This window comes from Apus apus, chromosome Z (assembly GCF_020740795.1).
Source record: "Apus apus isolate bApuApu2 chromosome Z, bApuApu2.pri.cur, whole genome shotgun sequence".
NCBI classification, from domain to species: Eukaryota; Metazoa; Chordata; class Aves; order Apodiformes; family Apodidae; genus Apus; species Apus apus.
In genome coordinates this window covers 65,920,853-65,941,161 of record NC_067312.1, presented here as the reverse complement: position 1 = coordinate 65,941,161, position 20,309 = coordinate 65,920,853, and the positions used below count along the sequence as shown (strand labels likewise).

The 20,309-nt window shown below is 42.9% G+C and overlaps 1 protein-coding gene across 5 annotated transcripts in view; it reads left to right on the top strand.

Moving 5' to 3' along the window:
* Window positions 1-20,309, top strand: part of ABCA1 (ATP binding cassette subfamily A member 1) — a 94,566-nt gene that overhangs the window by 5,716 nt on the left and 68,541 nt on the right. For 4 of the 5 annotated variants that reach the window (XM_051641919.1, XM_051641918.1, XM_051641917.1 and 1 more), the window contains exons 2-4: window positions 10,313-10,459; window positions 15,890-15,983; window positions 19,633-19,774. In XM_051641919.1, coding sequence (XP_051497879.1) covers window positions 10,394-10,459; window positions 15,890-15,983; window positions 19,633-19,774 — 302 coding nt within the window. In that variant the 5' untranslated portion in view covers window positions 10,313-10,393. Of the gene's footprint in view, window positions 1-3,520; window positions 3,612-10,312; window positions 10,460-15,889; window positions 15,984-19,632; window positions 19,775-20,309 lie in introns of those variants that run through there. The other variant, XM_051641915.1, reaches the window with a different exon arrangement.

Sequence of the window (20,309 nt, the reverse complement as noted above, 5' to 3'; positions counted from 1 at the left end):
GGTGTATGTTAGCCTACTTTGCATGTCTGTTACCTGTCATGCTGACCCTAAGGACTGAAGCTCCAGCAGCAAGGGTTACTCAGCTGGAGCTAAGGAGTAGTGTGTGGAACAACTGTTTTCCTCTGTGGATCAGGCAAAAAGGGGGAAGATTGGCACATTTTCTGGCAGCACTCCCAGCTAGCTGCCCTGTGCCATAACAGCCGCAGCAGGCACGTGGGCTTCCTTCTTATCATGTGTGCCAATTATTTTCATATTTTTCTATGAATAACTTCAGAGATAAGTGGTTATTGAACCCTGTATCAGTTGCCAAGATTGATCAGAAGTTTATTCGTCTTCATAGCTGACACTCACTGCTTTCAAAAGAACTTGAATATGAGTTTATCACTTTAGTGAATTACTAGCTTCCAGATCCATACAGTTATATGGTAGCTATGTGGGAGCTGAGGTTTTGTTGTGGCCCTGCCTTTTGTAGGCTTTAGATGGTTGAATTCTACTTAAGCTGACAATGGCTGCAAAATACTGCCTTTGTCATTTCCTTTCATTGTGCTGGAGGCTTTTTCTTGGCTGATGTTTTTCTGCATAGTTCAGGGGTATTTTTTGTTTCATCTGCATTTACTTATACCTGTGCCACAGATATGCAACCAGTGTGGTTGCATAAACATCAAGCTTAATATGCAGCTTACTTTTCATGCTGCTGAGTCCCGCCACATGGGTATTTTTCTACAGTAGAAGCCATGTTGTGTTCTGCTCTATTACTGAACTCGTGCTGGTTTATGCTATTATGGTCCCAAATGGCAAAGATCAAGAGGGAAATAACAGTAAAGTTTGTTTGGATGTTTTAGGGCAGGCACGCAGTTAAATCTTGTGCTGGGCACAGTTTGTGTCCTTGCCTTCTCCCACGATAAAGAGTAAGCCTCAAAAAACAAGATGTGGGAGAAGACATTCCCTTCCAAAAATTCCTTACAAACATGATGGCAAAACTATGAGGCTTGGTAACTTTGCTCAACAGAAAATGGCAGCACTCCAGTCACTCTGCAGTAGAACTGTGGAGCACCTGTTGGTGTTAAACTTTGTTAAACCAGTACTGTGGTTGCTTTGTCTGAAGTGATTCAATGACCAGAATGTGCTGTGGAAGAGGTGGTGGTAGAAAGCATTTCTGGCCTAAACAACCTCTGACCTTACGGATTTCTTTTCATACAAGTTTGATGAAGCTGGTGACTTTCTTGGGGGAGCCTGCCTTCCCTCTTCCGCAGGAGGCTATGGCCAAGCAGAAAATAATTTTTTGCAATGTGAAAATGCTTAACCCTTTTTTTCTAGTTGCAGAGATAATGTCCTTAAACAGGATGCATCATCAGCTAGAAAAAGTAACTGAGGCTGTATAGCACAGCTTTTTGCAGACTGTGTACTGATGGCACTATTCTTGCTTAGAGATCAAAGCTTAATGGCATGAATTGAGCTCAAATGTCACAATTATTATTTTAGCAGGATGTTCTATTATTTCTAGATTCCACTAGAGAAGAGTTCATTCTTTTAGAGCCAAGAAAAAAATCTGCTCATATGGACTATGGATTTTTGGACATTGGCCGTGATAAAGCAATTCAGCCTTTGTGTTTGCTTTTGCCAGAGAATGGGCTGGATTTTGGCTTTTTTTGTACTATGGGGAAAGTAGGGGATGTTTAGTGTGATGTTGAAAGTTGGAAGCTTCACATATTTCACAACTTTTCAGTGGAAACTCAGTTGTGTTTTTTTTTTTCTTTTTTAAACAGATGACTGCACTTCATCTTGAGTGTTATACTTGACATTTAAGCAATTCCTCTTGCTAAAGGGCATGTCACAGTGTCTTGCACGTGTCTTTCTTTGGGTCAGTCCAGCTGTGGTGCATGCAAGCTTGACTTCTTCCATTGCATTGCAGCTGTGCTTGTTTTCACCAATGAGCCTTTTGAACATACAAGAACTAATGAGAACCAGTTGTTGTGCTTGTTCTGTTAGGCAGACATTGCTGCCCTGCTAAAAGTTTTCAAAACAGCTTGGCATGTAGTTTCACAAGGGAAGCTTATAAGACACCAACCATTTCTGAAAATGTGGCTTTGTTTTCTGAAGTCCTCAGTGCCTGCTTGGACATTTACACACAGTCTGATTTGTATTACAGAATAATTTGTGAGCTTGTGCTTGACTCTTTGGGAAACTGTTCTACGTGGGTTTTTTCTGATGGGTAGGGGTGGGTCCACCTGTGGCCCAGAAATTCATCCTAAGGGCCCAGCTTTGACAGAAGAGGGAAGACAGATACTCTGAAGAGTTCAAGGTCAGTGGTTTCAGTACTCATCATGTTTATTTTGGGCCAGTTTTTTCAACAAGATCATTGCTCAGCTGTTAATAGTGGAGCATTTAGAAATACTCGGCATGTAATATACTGACTTTCAAAAAATCCATTTGCTTAGTCCTAGTGCAGAGGCTAGTTACCTTTAGAAACCCCTCACCATTTTGCCTAAATGATTGGGAAGCTAGATTTCTGCCCCTAACATTCCGGTGTATTAGTTCTAAGTCTTGCCAGAGCAGGTTGTGGGCTCCCTGCTCTACGTGGTACCTAGTGCAGCAGGCAGAACCTAGTGTTGGACTGGGGTTACACCACGAATTGTTGCAATAGCAGGAGTTGAAGCAGGTTGTGAATAGGTATTTTCTTGTCAACTTGTGCTAAATTAAGTTCTTTTCCAGTGGTTGTCTCTCGTCTACTGTGGGGTTGGGCACCCTTTGACAAAATTCAGTGTTTTGTAACTTGTGTGTGCTGGCTTTAGGGCCCTGTGGATGAATTTTGTCTAGATCAGAGGCTATGGGTCACTAGAGGGATTCCATGAGAACATTTCTTCTGCTTCAGATCTTTTGGTGCTATCCTTTCAAACTAGTTTTAGAAAACTTGACATATTCCTAAATGAGGGAAAATTACTCAAAGTGGTTGGGGAGTATCATGAAGCTGGATCTTAACGTGCTTCTGTCATATACATAATTTTTATTTAGAGGGCAAATGGATGGCCATGTTGAAAGTGATGTGCTAGCTGCTTTCAGTATTAGTAAGCACTGGAGGACAAGGCCAGAACCTGTTTACTACCAAACCTGAGGCCAGGTAGTCAGTGTGTGTAAAGTGATGTAAACTAGTAGAGGATCTTGCCAAGAATTGCCACCCAAATATTGTTTGTGGTCCTAATTAAATTCTTGCCTGCTGATGCAGGAGCTCTCCAATCACATTGTTAGTAACAAGGAGTTGGTGTAAACCCTGTGATGTGACCTGGGTGATTTTGAAGAGGAGAGTGCTTTTCAATGAATGAGTTTTTAGATGTAATAAAAAACTTGGTGTCGGATATTCATTTGGCAAATGGCAGAGAAATGCAAGTCCTCTGGCAACGTTGCGAAAGACTGGCTTTTGGTGTCTGTGTGGCTCTGCTGATAAGGATCCTGTGTCCCAGGCCGCAAGCTGTAGGTCCAAAGCTCACACCTCCACTGCTGTTCCTGCATTGCTCCTGATTGCTGCAGAGTCTAGCAGTGCTTAAACCAGGAGACAGAGGTGTGAGATCTGGTGCTTATATTCTCACCTCTGTTTGCCTTGCTTGTGGCCTCAGGTGAGTTGCTTGAACTCTCTGTGCTGCTAACACTTAATCATGGCGCCTTTTTGTAACTTTATTTTAATAGGGCAATACTGTTCTTCTGATAAAAGTATAGTTTTTAGGTGGCAGTTTCCCCTTTCCTGGAGTTCCAGTAGATTCCATAAGTTTTTAGACTTCTTGAAAGGTTTAGAGATGGGAATGTCAGACTTGCTACTATGGGTGTTGAAAGCTGTCAGCTGTTTTGATCACCAAATGGACATTACTGCTGATTCTTTATGCACTGACTATTTATGCTGTGCATATTATCTCCAATTAGGTCTCTAACAGCAGGACAAAAAATTGATTGCATTTCTCCACAACTACTCTCTATCTAGCCTAATCTCAACAGAATTGGGATTCATGCTATTTTTCCTCCTCCTTTAGACACATTTGAAGTTGCATGGATGCAAAGTGCTTTTTCCTTTCTTGGGAACTGTGGAAGTTATGGTGAAGGTGTTCTCCAAGTACTTGTGCTGTTTGAGTTTCCTATGGCCTTGCACAGTCATAAGTTTTACAAAGTGGATGTAATTATGTAAGAGTAAATCACCTGATTGTAGCTTACTGTGCTGGAAGAAGTTAAATCCTGGTGCTCAGTGGAGAACTGGCTAAGATGCTAAACCTTGATTTAGGAGATACAGGTTTAATTCTGGGCTTTTGTCTTACTCTGCACCTCTGTTACCCAAATGCTCATCCAGGACACTGGTTCTCTGCTGGTTTATCATGTTTGCCTTGATGTTCACAGACATCAATGGGGATGTGCTCTCAGGTGATAGCATATGGAGTACTGGGATACTTTGGCCTTGGATCTGGGCTTTGCAGAGTTAACATGACTTGTGACATTACTTGCTACACAAGATGTAACCTGACACTGCCAAAGGAAATGTTAAGACATTTCTCAGTATTCCCAAAGAGGACTATTTCTGCTGAAATCTGAGGTTTGTGCTTCAGTTGCCCCTTTTCTTCTAAAGTGATTCCGGTTTGATTGGAATATATGTACCCAGGCAAAAGCAAAAGTTAAGTAGATGTACGACTACTCCTCTGAGTCAGAAAGCATGAGAGGTTATACCCTGTCTGCTTGTGGGAGAGCAGCAGCACTGGCACTAGTAGTTGAAAGCCATGCGATGTCGACCAAATGCCTTTCCCCTCATGGAGGCACAACCTCTACATTTGAGATTGGCACTCTCCATGGCTGCTTGCTCTGTGGAGAGCTGCCAGTGGTCATAGTTTTTGTGATGGCGAAATCTGACCAAGAGAATAGGACAGAGGCTATTAACTTAATTAATGGAACCTTCAGCAACTAGTAAAAGCTTTTAGTTCAACTGACCAGGACTGGGTTGAATTCATTGCTGGAGACATAAAGGGTCTGTAGTTTACTGCTAGAATTCTGAAATGCTTGTTTCATAAGTCTTGATAAGTTTGCTTTGTTCCCTGTTTAAATTGTGATTTCTTCTCTAGGGGAAAGGTTTTTCGCCCCCAAAAGAAAGCAAACATCTGCATTGTTTGCAGAAAGCTGCTTTTGAAGGCTGTTTCATGTTTACTTAGCACAGATACTAGGTATGGGGGTGGGGAATTGATTCTCTGCCACTTGAGCTTTTTTCCTGTAAGTCTACAGCTGTAAAAATACATGGCTTTGTATTTAAGATGTATTGGATCTGGAGATGGTTGGCATACCAGCTGATGGACTTTTCAACAGCTATTCTAATTCATAGTAGTGGGCAGTACTGATCTAGAAAAAAAGGTTGGTCGAGGTATATCTTTCACTGTCAGTATTTTCAGATGTTGCCCTATAGCTTAACTTTCTCTTAAGAGAAATTGTCTGAATTGCACACTGAGGAGAAATTGCAGCCCTGTAGGGCTGGAGGCCATTCAGGATTTCTGCAGTGGTGGGGGAAATGTGGGTGGGGAGTCTTCTGCAAAGACAGACCATGGCACAAGTGTGTGGACCCTGTGCTTTAATTGTGCTGCTGGTTGTGATTGTTGGTCTGAACAAGAAGAGAAGGTCCTAGCCCAGTGTTGGAACTCTGCTAAGAGCAAAGCAGGAACCCCAGGCCAGATCAGAAGGCATGTGCAAATTGCTTTGCACCTCCTGCCCATCCTTGGATGTCCACCGATTCTGCAGGCTAAATAAGCTATTTTATAATTGTAAGAGTGAACTTTTCCCTAGGAAGAGACTGGAGAAAACTGTAATAAAAGATGTGATGTGTATTTGAGAATCTGTTACTTGATCCCTCCTGTGTGTTTGTGTTTTTTTTTTTTTTTTGTCTGGAATTGGGAAAACTTGAGATAACTAACACGCTACTAAGTGTGCACAAGTCTGAGTGGCACAGTGGCAGAGCATGCAGTGACCTCTAATCCTGACCATTTGTTTGCTGACTAGATAAAAAATGGCTTCTTAATCTTTGTTCTGTCTTGTCTGGCTGACTATATTTATTGCTGTGTCTACATGTTGCATAGGACATATGCCTGGATTAATGATGTTATTCCAAACACGCATTGCTAATTTCAGTTATCAGACAGACCCTTCTGATTATACCTGTTTATTTGTGGTAAGGTGGCAGTTTGAGTTTGCACCGGAGTTGCTAAACAGCTGCCATGTGTACTGAAAAGTTGTAGGCAATTTGAGTCTACCCTAGTGTGCTCCATGTGGTTTGTGTGGTTGTGGAGCATATATGTTGAAATGCTAAAACAGAGCTTGGCAAAAATAGGTTTCTGAGTGATGAATTAAGCCTGACATTGCTAGGCTTAATATTGTTGTACATTGGTATCTACCTCTTTTGGAAAACTTGCAGTGTTCATATAATGACAAGATTGGATATGTAAACAGGATAACCTACAAAAGACCTCTCGGGAACTAAGTTGCATGATCTGTTGTTGTTGTGGGAATCCTTTCTATTTCCATAAATTAAGTGCTTTATAAAAGCAAGATAGCACTTCAAAAGGACTGGTCCAGCACTGGTGGCTATAAACCCCCCATTTTCTTCAGCAGAGCTGTGGTACATCACAGAAGACTTAGGCTACAGTGATGAATTCATGCAGCTTTTCTTCTCAACAGAAACAGCATTGCTTCTTTAGATTTGAATGTCAGGAGTGATCACTGATATCTACTGTTGGCTCATGACATTTTACTTGGGTGACACAAAAGTCTGCATTGGAAACTAGCTGGTAGATGTATGTTTTGGCACTGCAGTGCTAACTGGTGAGATGGATTTTCCAGCTGTGTTGAACTTCTCAGTATAGTCTGAAGTGGAACTACACATGGACTTCAGCTCCAGCTGGGCTGTGAGTGTTGGGTCTGTCAGTTTGCTACATCTCTGGCTTCACAGTTCTTGCCTTTTGTCATCTGGAAGCACATCTGAAAGGGTTCTCGCCAATTTTCTGCTGAGATTCTTAGTTTACCAAGCATTTTTCCGTTGCATTGGTAATTCAAGTGGACCTAGTTAATCTGTCAGTAGTGAAACAAATATGTCAGCCTCTGTGTGTCAAAATCAGAGGCAGCTCTAAGCATCAACAAACCTGTGTTACCCAGTCTGTAACAGATACTGGTGGGGAATGTGTCTTTGAAGCTATCACCTCAAAATGGCTGGAAGAAGAACTGAACATCAGGTTCAAGATTTGTGCTCTTGGTGAATAATCCAGTGTTAGGCTCTGTCCCTTAGTGTAATGTAGGAACATTACTGGTAGTGTCTACACCTAAGACAGGTATTCCCATCTATAGGTGTGGTCCTTACAAATCAGGTGGTTTTGCTTCATTTGAAACTTGCAAACAGGCTTTATTTGGAAGCCAGCACATTTGCTTTGTTCCCAGTGAAGTTTAGCTGAACTCCAGAGAGTTGGAGTCCAAGTAGTTGTCCATAGCAGAGTCATTCTGGCGGCAAAGACTTCTGATGATCAGCTGAGACATACTAAATGATCAAATAAATGTCCTTATCTCACCAAAATTTGCTAGTGCAATGCAAACCCTACAACCTATACAACACATTATTTCTGTGTTCTGGTTTCTGTGGGTTGACTGCAATTGCAAGGGACCGATGTCTGAATTTTCACTTATGTGGATTAAGCCAGCTACCTTGTGCTTAGCTCAAACATGCCACAGACTGCTTCAAATTGTATTCTGCCTCTGTGCAGAGTATTAAGGCACAGGAGTTGGTTGTATTTCAGTTTATGAGAATGCCAGAGGTCTCTGGTGCTTCTTGGGATCCTTTCTGCACTCTTCCTGTGGTACTTAATCTTGTGGATTTTGGACCTTGCTCTGTAATTGGGGGGAAAATGTTGGAAAACAGTTTGATGCAGAGTTGACATTTCTTTAGAGGAGGGAGTTTGGAGTGGGTACTTTCAACATCCTTCCAAAGGCAAAATCTGTTTCTTAACTACCAGGGATTTCAGAATGTTGTGCAGTCCCTTCCTGTCCTTCACTTCATTATGCCAAACTTGTCCTGTGGCTGCGGGATTGGAATCGGACAGAATGGCTCATGTCTTGTGCCATTACAGGAGAGCAAATGCAGGTCTGTGACCCACAGACCAGTGTCATTGTAGGAAAATGCTTGGAAAGAGTGATTCTCCTTGTGTTCTCTGAAGGGTTTTTGTCACAGAGCATGTGTGCACTCCTCTATGAGTAGCAATCAAGTTTGCCCAGTGAGGCAAGTAAAAGCATTGTTAAAAAATCCCATGGATACTGAACAGAAACAGGTCAGTGGAGGGGGTACAAAGGAAGAGTGGTATTATTCCTTAATTTATTTCTTCTCTGAATTACATGTTAATTACAGGCTTAAATGTGTCATACTCACATACAGAGATGCTGCAAAGCTCCCCTGTATTCGAGCCTGTAAGCAAAGATGTGTGTTGCCATCTGTGCACAGTCCTCAGCAGTCAGGGTTTGCTCTTTGAGATTGCCCACAAAGGGTGGGTTTTCCCCTGCTATGGGTGTGCTATTAGTCTGTCAAATGCATCCCTCTAAGCTCATCTGGAAGTTTCCTGTCTACCAGCCAGATGTGCACGCAGCTAGAACATGTTAGTGTCAAGGTGCTTCAACCAGAAGGCTCTCCTGTTGGATCAGCTGGGCAACCCTCTGGAGATGGGCATCTACAGAGGTCATGTCAGTGAATTGCAGCAGTACCAAGCAGAAGTTAATGAATCCGTGCTGACTGTACACCCAGCTGCCTCTGTGCTGACATGAGGTTCAATTTGTAGGATTTTGTAGTCATCTGTCATTGTTCTTTGCTTCTTTACTTGCAATAAGAAGCACTGTTGTTCTGTTGTGATACTACAGTGTAATTATCTGTAGAAATCAGTGTAATGGGCTTAATTGTTTTTGTTAGTCATGTTAAGGAATTTTTTGTAATGCGGGCCTGTATTATTAGAGACAAGTTTTATAATCTGCAAGTCATTGAAATAATGGAATTTATTTTTGGATGAGACTTAAAGGCCACAAGTATTCATTAACTCAAATCTCACATCCAGAATTGCCATTTATCATCTGGTCTTCCTCCAGTGTGGGACTGGTCAGAGCGTTTCCTGGGGAAGTCTTGTGTTCCTAGCACTTTTATGGATTTTGGAAAAATTTCAGTGCAGTTTGCAATCAGGCATGCAACTCTGAATCATTGGGCTAGGGTACTGGTATGTGGGACACTAAAATAAAAAACGTGTGCTGCCAGCTCAACAGATGTTGGAGGGAGTGATTCTTTTGCTCTGTTTCAGTTGGCTTCTAACTGTCCAGTCAATACTGAGCCTGCCAACATTGTATTCAAGTACACAAATCAGAATTAATTTGATGTGGATTAGTTAAATTCCTGTGTGGACACATACTCAGAATGAAGATGCTTTTAATATGAAGTAGCTTAAACTTAAAAGTAAATTAAGCTATATCAAATTAATTCTGGGAAAAAAAAAAAAGGTTTAATGAAGTTTAATGTACTATAAGCTCATATTTCCATTTGATTGAGTCTACCTGGAAGTCTGTGTACCCAAGCCTATACCATGCTTTTGTGAACGACACAAATGTGTTTTTCAGTGCTTTGTACTTTCTCGTATTCTCAGAAGGTCCATACTGGATGCACCCAACTCACAACAAGTGTTGGAGGCCAGGTGGTTGCAAGATCTGAGGCTGACTCAACGGCAGTTTTCCATTCACTTTGTTCAAATATGAATGGCTGCAGGGTCATTCTTAGTCAATTATCTTCAAGGAAATGGATCTTTCTCCCTTGCCTGTTAAGTGCATTGCGTTTTCTCCTACAAGTGGTGGTGTTGACTGGACTTCAAAACAACAGATTTCCTAGTTTGCCTGCAGACTTCTCACCACTATAAAAATAAATACAGAAGAAGATTTAAAAAGTAGTTGAATTGTACAGTTCAATCTCATTCAGGGAATCTCTAAATCAGCTTTCAAGGCCTATGATTTTTTTTCCCCTTTCTGGGCTCTTCTTGCTATTGGAATTTTTGGGCAGGAAGGAGGAAAATTATTTTCTTGCAGGTATTGCATTTCTTTCGTGCCTCAAGCTCTGAGGTAAGAGACAGTGAGTCTAAATCTGAGCTTAGTGAGACCCGTGAGGCTTGGCTGGAGTGCGTGGCATAAGAAGGCAGTGATGGGGAGCACCATGGTCCAGTCTTCTTGCCTTTTCTGTTCTGACTGACACAGCTTTTCCCTTTCAACTCCTCTTTTATTTTTTTTTTTTTCCCTCTAGTTAATGCCCAGTCACAACGTCTCTGCTGTGTACTGCCACTGCTGCTGCACAAAGGGAGCTCCTAGGCACTTCTGAAGGAAGATGGCTTTCTGGACGCAGCTGGGCTTGCTGCTATGGAAAAACTTCACCTATAGAAGAAGACAGACTGTAAGTATTAGCCAGGGGGCTTTCTGAGGTCTAAATTGTAGCTTTGTAGCCCACTTTTCAAACAGAATAGGGAAAAAATCCTGTATCTTGATGTGTGATATTTCATGGACCGTGGCAGAACAACTGGTCTGCCTTTGAAAAGACCTAATTCAAGTTGGAGAGTGGTGGGTGGACAGAAACCAGAGAGCTTGGAAGTACTGAAGACTTCTGTACTCAGTGGCAGTGAGACTGTCAGAATACTAAAACACCCACGTCAGACCAGGCAGAGAGGATGGAACAGTGCCATGTGCAGCCAGGATGATATAAACTGAAAACCTGTGCTATGGTCTACTCTGCCTGTGAAGCATTGCCAAACTGCAGGCTTATGCATTTGGGTCCAAAAGCTTTTGAATTCTGTGAGCTGCAGCAGCAACAAAATTCTGCTATTTCCTAACGGCAGAAGTGGTGGAAGCAATAGCAGGCATCTTCAACCTCTTTAATCACAGAGAGAAACCCAAGCCTGTTCAACTTTACAACAGGAGGTGCAGTTTAAGCAACTGGTGTGAAATGTGTTCTCACATCAGTGTTGAGACAAATTCAGGCAAGTGCTGTTTTCCTACACAAGGTGCATTCTGATTAGTTTTAGTGCCAGCCTCACCATCTGTTAGCAGTGTGGAAATGAACCTGTTCAGATAGACACTATGTGATGGGAGTTTCTCCTTGTGGTGACAAAGGCACATGAGAATAAATCCAGGATGGTGTTCTTAAGATTCTTCTGCCTTTACATTAATGAGACTTCACAGGATGCTGTAACTTCTGCAGACAGCTAAAAGCCAGAAAAAATGTACTATTTCCCCTCCAGGGATTTAGGAGATAACTGTGTAGGACAAGGCTGTGTCCTGTACAATGGGCCTGTGCAGAAGATCTGTCCTGTTCGATCTGACCTTGAGGAGGTATGAGTAGGGAATGTAAAAGGAACATGAGTTACTGAGGTGGTGAGTGGAAAGTGGTCCCTTTGATAAGCTTTCTGAACTATGCAAATGTCAGGGTGCTTGCCAGCTGGCTGGGGCTGAGTAGTTTTAGAAACTTGGAGTCACAAGGGAGGGGAAGCTATCATATTAACCACTGGACATAGGGGCAGTCTCTGGAGTCTTTGCTCAGGTGTCTGAGACTTGTTTTATAGGACTTGTGTCCAGTGAATTCAGAGCTGGAGTTAGTCCATTTAAAAAATAATAAAAAAAAAAAGGTGGCTCATGACATCTTTGTCTTTCCATCTGTACCTCTGCAGTTACACAACTGCCAGTGATTGTGGGGATTTCTATGTGATATGCCTGTTTTTTGACTATCCCAGGAACCTTGATCACCCAGGACAGGGCTGTTCACTTGAGAGGCTGTGGGCTGTGTCAGCCACAAGGAGTGAGGATGTCTGCCCTCTGCATGTGTGGGCTGGGACCCTCACCTTGTGCACAGCCTCATAATTTTGAGGGATATTGTACTGGAATTGGGGAAGGTAGTCTTAAAACTGGCTACGTCTCTTAAAAAAGGTAGGTTGTTCTCAGCTATTGCCCAGGTAACCTAGGCTCATAGAGCTGAAAATAGTCTCTTCCTTACTTGCTGATAAAGAATTTTGTGCTTGACGACTCCCAAACTAAATTGGCTTTAGAAAGTCTAGGCCATTAGTAGTTCTTCTGGAGCAATGGTTAAACCAGGAGATTCCGGAGGAGTTGAGTTGTACACTGAGGATGAGTGCTTTTTTTTTGTCAGGGTCTTCTGAAATCAACGCATCAGGTTTGAAGGTTACTTGAAGATGTCGGGGTCTGGTGTGACATGTCCTGTCAAGGTAGCTGTAGGCTAGCTTGCTGGGCAGCAGAGGTGCATGGAGGTCCTTCAGTGATACAATAAAAATGCAGTAGGCTAAGCATGTGTTAGTGGAAAAAAAACCTTCCTGCTTGTATTTGTCATGATCTTGGATCTGCTTGGCTACTTGTTGGTACTTTCTGGTGGCCTCTGTATCAGCTTCCCATCAAGTAGTCCAGAAGACATGTGACTGCTCATAGTCTGTTCCACACTGGTTTTATTAGTCAGTTCACAATGAAGGCCTGAGACATCCCTTGTTTCTGGGGTTTTTCTCATTAACAGTTCCCATTTGGGCTTTACCTGAAGATGTCCGGAGGAGAAGGCCATTTAACAGAAAATGGCAGAAGTGTGTCAGAACATCTCACCACACTGTTATAATGGCCCCACAGTCAGTAATTTATTTGTTTTACTTTAGGAGATCAGTGTCCTTGAGCTGGGTGTGATGGTGATGGCTCTTTGCTATTTGTTCTTATTGAAGATGTAGCCCTGAAATGTAGATTAGCCTTTGCTTCCCACTGAACCTCTCCTTGGGTGCTGTGAGTTTGGGCTGCATTGCGAAAGCTGGGTTCAAAGCTCAGCCTGACGTGTGCAACTCAAGCATTACTTTGTACTGGATAACTTGCAACAGGCACTAGAGTGGGGGGAAAGAGTTTGCAGGGGGAGAGGAAGGAAGAAAAATCATGTTCAGAGGTCATGGTGTAAAAACACTTCTCTCCCTGCTGACTTGCAAAGGAGGAGATACCTCAAAATAGTGTGGAGAGGGACTGGTGAGCTGTTGGTAGCTCCCTCCATTAAAAATGGACTATAAAGGTGGTTAGGGTGGTTGACACTGATACGGGGTGATAGTTCTGCTAGTTCTTAGCAAATTTCCTGTTGACACAGTGTAGATCTCAATATTTAATGGTAACTTGCACTGTTAGCCAGCTGGTGTAAGTTGAGCATGCTTTGGGGACTAGCCCTGGTAAAATTAGGAGCAGTTTGTTCTGGGCCAAGTGCTGCCTCAAATTCACCTGTTCTGTACAAATGGGATGTTCCTCCTTCAACTCCAGATGGAGTAGGGGTGGGAGAGGGGTTAAAGGTTTGAAGCTTCATTTCATTATTTACCAGACTGGTGTAGTAGTTGCAGCACAAAAGTGGGTGAAGAAACTTGATTTTTCAGTATCTACTTAGTATGAACCTTAGTGAGACATGTCCCTTTTAGTGTCTGTGTCCTCCCCTGCAAATGCCATAGTGGATGAAAAGTGTTGTCACAGGAGGGTCAGGAAGCAGAAGGGGAAGGAGCCTGACCTTTCAGAGCAAGAGGAATAGAATTTATTTTGTGTGGAATAGCAGAAGCAACTGGCCAGGGAGTCCAGCCTCACCACTGAAATGTTGCTGACATTTAAGCTTGACCCAGTGCAAGCCTCTGGTGCAGCAGTTGCCAGCTGTGTCTCACTAAGTAGTATTTCAGTGGCTGCCACCATGCAGCAGTCTTCAATTGTAAAGGTACAAATTGGTCAGTCAAAGCTTCTTTTTATGTCCTCCCTGAGCCTGTCAGTCTGCAGAGGTAGATGTGCATGTGCAGAGGTATCCAGCACTGCTGCAGACCCCATGTTACCTTTGTGACTGTGTAATTAACCATAACTGAGCTTGAGAAAGAGCAGCTATATGTGCAGGTGGTCAGGTTCTCCTTTAGCAACAGGGCCATTTGAGCACTACTGTCCTCCCCGGTGGACTGGGGCTGATGTTTCTTCAAGCAAGCCAGGACTTGCTCTCAAGAGCAGCATTTTCTAGCTGGTTCTGTAGCAGTCACAGGGCTATTATAGACTCTGTGGTATCCTTGGTCCCCCTGAGAAGCCTCCATAAGCCCAGCTGACACCTATAGCCAAGGTGGCTGAGGGCTGTGGTATGTTCCACAGCATGGCTGTCAGTGCTGGTGGAAGGAAGTGCTTGTCCTGGCTTCACAGGTATCTTTCTGTTTAGAGGAGGGAAAGTAATTTTTCACCATCCTGGCAGCAACTATGTGGGGATCTTGGAAAGGGAAGAGGGAGACCAGTTGTCAAGTTTCCTAGCTCTGAGCATCTCTGACCTCTGGGAGCCAGACCGCTGTTTGATGCAGGAGGAGGCAGGCTGTCACTAATGGCTGCCTGTGTGCTGCCGCTACATTGTTTATTGTAAAAACAGACTAAAGATAATTAAGCATCTTATTGGCATCTTTTTTTAGTATGGTCTCAGTAGAGTTTCTTGCCCAGAAGTCATCCTGCATGAAAATAATGGGTGGGAAACAATATCCCAAACTTGTCCTATAAAGCCTGGCACTGTTACCAGAAGTTGCTGTTTGGTTGGATGTCAACCATTATCTGTGAAGAGTTGTCCTAGGTGGTTTTCTCTGCTGGATCAAGTGGTATTTGTTTTAATGCACTGCTTTTATGTTTTGAGGTATAGTAGTTACCTAGACTCTCACGTCTAAGTTAGCCTGCAGTGCCTATCGCTGAATATCAAGAGTCTAATTTTAGCTGTTAATGACGTAGCTTGGGAAAAATTATTGTGTGTGGGGATTGTCTCCCACTGGGGTTCAGGTCTTATCCCACCTGGCTTGTTATAAGCATCATGTAGACATCTGATTAGAAAACATGGGATTTTCCAGGAAGGGAAAAAGATTTCTCTTTACATTCTGGTTTATCTCTCCTAAGGGAAGAGAAACATAAGAAGCGGAAATATAAAAAACTTCCAGTTTTATCTTGTCTCACAGCTTACCTAGATGCATGTCTAGGCAACCTTTCTGGAATGAGAAAGGAAGGGTGTGAATGGTGAAGATCAAATCTGAGAAACCTCAGCTTGTGTCTCAGAAGCTCTCGGGTATAATATTGCTCTGTCCACATGTTTCTGTGGGATGTGGTACATCTCACTTAGTTTTTCTGTGCTTCAGTTGCCTCTCTAAATAATGTTCTGCATTTAATAGCAGGCCTTTCTCGTATTCTCATCTAGTTTCTCTAAATAATTGAGCTCTTTATATCTTTATCTGACACTCACTGCTAATGGATGCCTACCTTTGAGAACAAATGTATGTCAGAACAACAAAAAATAACTAGGTATGAGCTTGATCTTAGTAGCTCTGCTTTTCTTAAACCAATATACTTTTGCAGCAGTTAAATGGCAGGATTTTTGCATGGCTCTGTCCTGGCACAGTTTCCAGTTCAATTGTTGTTAGGGTAGCAGCTCTGTGGTGTACTTTGAGTATGGGATGCGTGTACTTCCCCCTACCTCAAAAATACAAGGAAAAAAGCTCAGCTCATTGCTGGAAAGATTTATTGGGAGTTTTCTTTCAGTCAGGGGATGAAAAGAACTATAAAAAGCCAAGAATGGCCCTTAGGCACATGGAATTTAATTCCCTAACTGGCACATATCAAGGAGAAAAGCCTGTAATTCTTTGCAGATTATCCTCTGAAGCTGGAGGAAAAAACCTCTTGGTCCTGGAATGCATAAGCAAAGCATAGGCAAAAGTGAGGCAGTGCTTACAAACTGTCCCAGTTTAAAAGTGGATTATACTGGAACCTCTGTTCTGTCCTGTATTTTGAATATGATGTCTTAATACTTGGTCTTTACTGTTTCCAGTTCCAGCTGCTGATCGAAGTTGCCTGGCCTCTGTTCATCTTCTTCATCCTGATTTCTGTAAGACTTTCATATCCGCCCTACGAGCAGCATGAATGTAAGTACCAAGCACAGCAGCTGCACCCGGGATGGTGGTTATTTGTGGTTAGAAGGTAATAATGCAGCTGGCAAGATGCAAGGAGCAGGGGCAGTAGTTGCATACCTCGGTCAGAAATCTTCAGGGAAGCTTTAATGGCTACTTCCCTTCCACCCTGAGAACTGCAGCATGTCCTGGCATGTGAAATGTTGTTCCAGGACTGTACACTGCTGCTGCTTTTCTTGCTGTTTTCTCAGTTTTTGCATTTATAATGTATTAGCTGAGAATCTGCCCTATGGAAGTGTGACAAGTCTGGAAAACCCACACAGAATCCAAGTCCTATTTCTCATCCATGATGCGTATGTGACTTTTCATAAAATAGAAAACATTGTTCAGATCTGTAAGAAAGCAGTCTCATTTTCAGGCAGTAATGTGGTTTAATGTATCACATTAAAGAGGACAAAAGCAATTCCATTCCTTTTAATCACAGACTGTCAGCTCTGTATTCAGTAGGTTCAGCAGTCATGCATTTGTTCTGTTTTACTCTTTACATCCTAAATGGGCACACTTCTGCTTTTCTTTCAAAGCAAGCTTATTCTTGCTCAGCAGATGACAATCTTTAGGCCTCTGTGTCGGTTGCCATTTGTTTTAGGTAGCATGACTTGCTTGTTATCATCATGCTTCATCTTGCTGTGATTAGTGACAGCCTCATATTGCAATTAGCTGACTGGAAAGAGCTCTGTTTATCTTTCTTTTGCCTGATTACTGCAAGGTAAAGGGTTAAGGGTCAGAACAATGAATTTGGATGGCACTCTGAAGTGTCTCATTCTTAAAATAGGTAAAGAACTAGCTCTTAAGTACTTAGCTATGGCTCTTTGCAGTGTCTGGGGCACTTGTTGCTGGGCTTTCAAGATAGCAAGGATCTTTGAAGCTGAAGTGTTAATGTTAGCAAGTTCCCATTACATTTCAGATGGCCAAACTCATTTTCTACAATGCTAATTGAAGCTTCCTTAAGCTAAATCTTGTCCTCTGCTACATGACATTTGATCTGCCTTTTCTGATTGTTACAGTGGCATTAGGAGACATACCTGGACATGAAGCTGAAGAGAAGCAATGGGCAGTATACTCAGCTAGTGTAAATAACTGCCTCAATGATAATTTGTCCCAACTGTGGCAGTGCTGAGTATAAACTGAAACTTAGCAAGAGCTGCCTCTTCACAGAGCTGCTTAGATTGGCCTTGTTAGTCATTAGCCTCTTTGTCAGTCCTTTGCCATGGCACCCTGGTGTCATGAGCAGAGTTTTGAGTCTTTCACCTGCAGCCCCTTTTTCATTTCTGTTGACTGGTGGTGTTTTCTCTGCCTTCTGTCTGTGTTGTCATCAGGAATTGTAGAGTGCAGAGCACGTGGTAACTCTTTCATGTACTTTTTGTGGTTAATTCCTCTGTTTTTCTAAAAGCTTCTGAGAACAAGTAACTAAATTATTTAAGTCTGGATTGATTTTGTTGAACATTCACTCATGTGCTGACGGATGCGGATGCATTGTATACTGGAACATGTTTTGCTGAACTGTGGACAGAGATAGAAAGAATCCTTGAGTTCATAGTGAACTCTGTGGCAACCCTATGGATGCCTTGAGGGAAACAGGATTGTTATCTGTAGTGGCAGTGCTGTGTGCTGTTATAAAATGACTTGCAGGTAATGCCTGATGATAGCAGCAACAGAGCTGTGTGCAAGTGCTTTGTAGCCTCTAGATAGCCTCAGTATTTTAATGATATAGGTGGGTTTTTTTTCAACAAAAGATAAGATTTTCTTGTCTGTTTTCCTGTTTGAGGAAAGGGAGAAGAACCAAGGATTGGCCTGTTTCTGTATTCAGACTTTCCAGTTAGGATTTTTTTTCCTAGCAACTTGGCCTGGCGTAAGGAACCTTTTTTCTAAAAACATGGGGGAAAATTTTGCTTGCTCTGAAGTGGCAGTTAAATGGCCTTCCCCAGACCAGCCAGAGAAGCCATCTTGGATTGCCCTTCAGCAAGACTGCTGACTTCAGTCGTGTTGCGCTTGACTTTCTTTTCTGCTTCTGTGACTCTTTAATGTATTAAAAATGCACTTATTTTGAAACAAACAAAAAAACAAAAACCACCCGACAAAAAGTTGATCTCTACTGAAAAGGTTGATGTCTGCTGCTGTGTCACTGAAAATGGTGTGCTGTTACACTGTTTCCTGAGTAACTAGGCTGACTTTAGACTGGCTCAGTCCTGCTTTACTCTGAGAAACCGCTCTCGTTATGTAGAAAAGATACAATTAATTCTTGTGCTCCCTCCCTCTTTTACATTGCTTTTAATAGCTTCTTAGAGTTCTTAGCCATGTAAAATAAAAGGTGTGAAGGAGAGAGCAGGTGCTTCTCTGAGAAGTTTTAGGAAAAGAATCTGACAGTCTTAGCATTTTTCTTTCCCCCATACCCCAAACCCTCCTGCCAAGAAGAACAAAAAAGCAAAATGAGACAAAAGACAGCTCAGGTAAATAGCTTTCCTATTTTAAAAAGAACTGGGAACAAACAGTCCCCTGGGTACTGGAAACAATGCATATTTGGTTCCTTCACCTTTCTCCTGAACAGAGTCCTTGGCTTTCTGGAGGAGGGCTGATAAGCTCCCAGCCTTTATTCAGCCACCTACATTAACCAGCCTTGCTGAAATGCAGCTGCTTTGACCTCTCTTCCTCCTGGGGGTTTGATACCTCCATTGCAGCTGTGGACGTAGGGAGCTAGCCCCTTGTGTGATTGCAGGCACACTGCAAGGGTGTCACGGGTACCGGAGGGAGGAATGTGCACCTACCTCATGGCCAAAGCCTTGAGAAGCTGCTTTGAGTAGCTGTGAGACTTGAGAAAAGGGTGTAACCTGCTCTCCTGCTCAGTGTGGGGGCGAGGAAGTGAGTTCATTAGCAGAAAGCAGCCTGGTGGCTCATAAACTGCAGGATTATGTGAGGGAAGCTTTTCTTCCCCATTTTTGGAGGGTAAGGGACTTGAAAGCCTTGCAGTGACCTACTAGTGGAGGTCTGCCATGGGTGGTTTGTTACTGTTTCAATGCCTCACCAGAATGCAGAGCAGAAACAGGATGTAAATTCCAGGCTACGATTGAATTAGGTCTTTCGTACAAGAGCTAGACTTCAGCAGAAAGGTTTGAAATTCTGGAGCAGGTGCCCAAATGTTTAAGGAACTCTAAAGTTTTAAGACTGTCTGGAAATCAATCCAATATGGGGGAGTGGTGACAAACTTATCTCAGGGAAACCACTGCAGACCTCCATCCCACAACTGTTGACCCTTTGCTTGGTGTTCACAATGCGTGTGATTGAGGTGGGGCTTTGGAGCTGGCTGCTCACTGGCATTCCTCAGCAAGAAGTACTGTATTCTCATCAGCAAGGCCAAAAGCAGTGGCTCAAAGATTAGAGTCGCAAAAAGCCTCTCCTACAGGCTTAAGGCAGAGTTCTTAAGTGGAGGAGGCCAGAATCATCTGGAGAACTTCAGATGAGTTCACCTTTTCTTAATGTTGGCTGTTCTGCTCTCTCATAAGCAATTTGGGGCAGTAACTAGTGCAGGATTAGCATTGCCTTCCAAATGTATTTCTGTGTAGCAGTGGCTTGTACCTTGTCTGTCTCCTAACTCCTGTTTCTCTTCTAGGTCACTTCCCAAACAAAGCTATGCCTTCAGCAGGAACCTTGCCATGGATACAGGGGATCATCTGCAATGCCAACAACCCTTGTTTCCGCTACCCAACTCCTGGGGAATCCCCTGGTATTGTTGGAAACTTCAATGCCTCCATGTGAGTTTGCTTGCATTTTCCTCATCTCCATTCTTGGGGAAACATGTGGAAAAGGGATATTTGGAAGTTGCCAGCTAGTTGTGTAACCCTGTACTATCAAGGGTGTTGCTGTTCTTGCTGCCACTGAGTTACCAAGCTTTCAGTTTCCAAGTTTAGAGTGGCTAGCATAGAACTGGTAGGTGTGCAGTATCCCCAGGTCCAAGCATTTGAAGCTCTTGGTGAACAAAAAACTGCCTGGGCAAGAACTGAGTCCGTTCACTTTATCAGTTGTTCAGAATTTGGCCCACAAAAAGGCAATGCATAAGCTCTTTTTTCAGAGAGCTGCTTTTCCTCAGACTGAGCCTCTGAGGTGGGTAGTGTGGAGTGAGAGGCAGTTGAAGAGTGGGCTTGGGGGATACTCTGAGGTTTGTCACTTTTTGCTACTTCATGTGTTGCAGAAAGCTCCTTTTATGGCCAGCTTCTTTATACCCCACCCTGCTTGCTGCATTCATGCTGTCAGGCAAGTTAGGCTTAATGTAGGGTAAATCCATCTGCA